Source organism: Crocuta crocuta, unplaced genomic scaffold (genome assembly GCF_008692635.1).
Source record: "Crocuta crocuta isolate KB4526 unplaced genomic scaffold, BGI_CrCroc_1.0 scaffold197, whole genome shotgun sequence".
NCBI classification, from domain to species: Eukaryota; Metazoa; Chordata; class Mammalia; order Carnivora; family Hyaenidae; genus Crocuta; species Crocuta crocuta.
The window spans coordinates 9,093,709-9,096,618 of NW_027532002.1; the positions used below are offsets into that span (position 1 = coordinate 9,093,709).

General features: G+C 57.7%; 1 protein-coding gene across 1 annotated transcript; it reads left to right on the forward strand.

The window, feature by feature from the left end:
* On the forward strand, positions 1-2,910 carry HOXA7 (homeobox A7). Its single transcript, XM_077775355.1, has 2 exons — positions 1-481; positions 1,385-2,910. Exons 1-2 carry the CDS (start codon positions 103-105, stop codon positions 1,705-1,707), a joined length of 702 nt encoding a protein of 233 aa, XP_077631481.1. The 5' UTR covers positions 1-102; the 3' UTR covers positions 1,708-2,910.

Genomic DNA, 2,910 nt, shown 5'->3' on the forward strand with positions numbered 1-2,910 from the left:
TGGGGTTTGGTGTAAATCTGGGGGTGTAATGTTATCATATATCACGCTACCTCGTAAAACCGACACTGAAAGCTGCCGGACAACAAATCACAGGTCAAAATTATGAGTTCTTCGTATTATGTGAACGCGCTTTTTAGCAAATATACGGCGGGGGCTTCTCTGTTCCAAAATGCCGAGCCGACTTCTTGCTCCTTTGCGCCCAACTCGCAGAGAAGCGGCTACGCGGCCGGCGCCGGCGCCTTCGCTTCGACCGTACCGGGCTTGTACAATGTCAACAGCCCCCTGTATCAGAGCCCCTTCGCGTCCGGCTACGGCCTGGGCGCCGACGCCTACGGCAACCTGCCCTGCGCCTCCTACGACCAAAACATCCCCGGGCTCTGCAGTGACCTCGCCAAAGGCGCTTGCGACAAGGCGGACGAAGGCGCGCTGCACGGCCCGGCCGAGGCCAATTTCCGTATCTACCCCTGGATGCGGTCTTCAGGTAGGGCAGCAGCTAGGCGGGCCGGCTGGGGGGGCGGACGGACAGGNGCGCTGCCTTTCTGGTTTTAATTAGAGTCGAGGCGCCATAGCGTGGAGAGCCCGTAGCATTGTATGTAAATGAGGCTCATAAAACTTTTTACGACCCAATTAATGGGTTCGATCCTCGTAAATTTATTTAACTCCATTTGCCTTGGAATTTTAACATTTTGCTCGCGATTCTCTCTCTCTCACTCTTTCTCTCCCCCTTTCTTCTCTCCCTCCCTCCTCCTTTTCCTTTCAGCCTGGCTTTTCCTTCCCAAAAGCAGGAAGAGCCGAACCCTTCATCTGGGCCCCTCTTACGCCCCTGTGCCAGGGGCCTTTTAAAGAAGGGGTGGGGAACCAGAGCGGGGACGGGGGTCGGAGCGCCCTAGGAAGTTCCGGGGATGGGGGCGCGGTCTTCTAAGGAGGAAAGGCGCCCCTGGAGTGCGGACCGCCCGAGGGTCACCCACTTGCCTAGCAAGGGGGCGGGGGGTGGGGTGGGGAGCGGTCCAGCTCGCCTTTGAATGGCGAAAGCGCAGCGTCTCCCACTTGCCCACACTCTATATTTACAATTTCCCTTTGTCAGGGGGAAGCAGGACATTGTGGAAGCCTAGCCGGCTGGAAAGGGCGGTTGTAAAGTTGGGATTCTGTGCCTTCCCTCCCCGCGGAGCTGCCCGCGCGTCTGGCACCGCAGTTGGGGTCTTCCGCTAACCCTCCCGCTCCTCCCCCAGCTCGGGGCCGGGGCGCGCGCGGAGGGGGACGCGCGCCCGGGCGAGCGCTGGGGGGAAGGTGCAGGCTCCGGGACAGCGGCCTGCCTAACGCACTGTCCTGTGTCTCTGTTGTCTCGACTGTCCGTGTGTCCGTGTGTCCACATGACTGCTCCCAGGGCCCGACAGGAAGCGGGGCCGCCAGACCTACACGCGCTACCAGACGCTGGAGCTGGAGAAGGAGTTCCACTTCAACCGCTACCTGACGCGGCGCCGCCGCATCGAGATCGCCCACGCGCTCTGCCTCACCGAGCGCCAGATCAAGATCTGGTTCCAGAACCGCCGCATGAAGTGGAAGAAAGAGCATAAAGATGAGGGTCCGGCCGCCGCCGCCCCCGAGGGCGCAGTGCCCGCCGCCGCCGCCGCCGCCGCCGCCGCCACGGACAAGGCCGAGGATGAGGACGAAGATGACGAAGAGGAAGACGACGAGGAAGAGGAATGAGGGGCCGAGCAGGGGCCCTGGCCGCACCAGACAGTCGGGAAGGCGTCTTTAGAGACTCACTGAATTTATTTACAAAAGTGGAAAAAAATAAAAAGAAAACGTAAAAAAAAAAACCAACAACAAAAAAAAATAAACAAAAAACAGTCCCCGACCTGCACCCATCTACCCCATTACCCACTCCAACTCCCACCTTTTCTGGACTAAGCAGCCGCCCAGCCTGGGTCCCCCTTGGGTTTCCCTCTGCCCCCAAGGACTCCCAGCAGGCACTCTCCCTACCCCAGGCCGACCAGTTCTGCGCTGGCTCGGCTAAAATACTACCTAGCACAGGCCTCTGCCAGAGGCACCCCCAAACTACCTATGGGCCCGGCCCCAGTAGGCCTCCACTCCAAGGAAGCCCAGACGTGTCCCAACACTGGCAGACACCCGGCACCTCCCCCAGACCGACGAGGACCTGAATTTCTCAGCACTACCTAGTCGCCCCCAAACTACCTATTTTGCGCTCACTGGCTCGCCTGCTACCTAGTGCCGGCCCCTTCCCCGGCCAGGCTCCTCTTGCTTCTCCCCAGCAGCCTTTGGGGTCCCTGAGGCTGCACTGAGAAGGCGCTGGGGTCCGGGGACCAGGGTATTGGCTTCTATTTAAATTGAAAAATAATATATTTATTCCAAAGCATTCTAAGTGCTGCAACCTATGATCCCTCCATCTCTGGCCTGGGCACCCCAAGTTCAGGCCCTTTCCTCCCCAGGAGGGGAGCATTCCCAAGCTAGCTGCAGACCTCTGGGTGAGCTACTGCGTAGTAGGACTGCAGACAAGCTCCCAGGCTCCCGCACCTCCCCTGGCCCCTATGTCCTCCTGTCCAGCCATGTTGAATATGTACACCCTGACTTTTCCTACAATAGCAAATACTGTATATTTGAACAAGATTTTTTTTTTGGTCATTTATATAGTCTTGGAGGTCATTTGTAAGGCAATGTCTTGACTTGGGAAGGATGTGTTAATGGGGTGACTTTGTAGCATGGTGTGTTGTCTTGAGCTAACTTTATAGCTGGTGGGGAGGGCCAATGCCCTTCCCAATGCCCTTCATCTCTTGTGTCGTCCTGCGTCCCCTCTTGTCCCTTAGGCTCTAGCTTGGGGTTCCAGGAATGGGAAGGCATGCTTCCTGTCTTGCCCAGCTAACCGTGTTTTATGTAACAGAAAAATAAAGA

Bases quoted from the DNA above. Each gene is read 5' to 3' on its own strand.
- HOXA7 (XM_077775355.1), top strand. From the start codon at position 103: ATGAGTTCTTCGTATTATGTGAACGCGCTTTTTAGCAAATATACGGCG. The intron at 482-1,384 runs GTAGGGCAGCAG...GACTGCTCCCAG, and splicing joins CCCCTGGATGCGGTCTTCAG to GGCCCGACAGGAAGCGGGGC.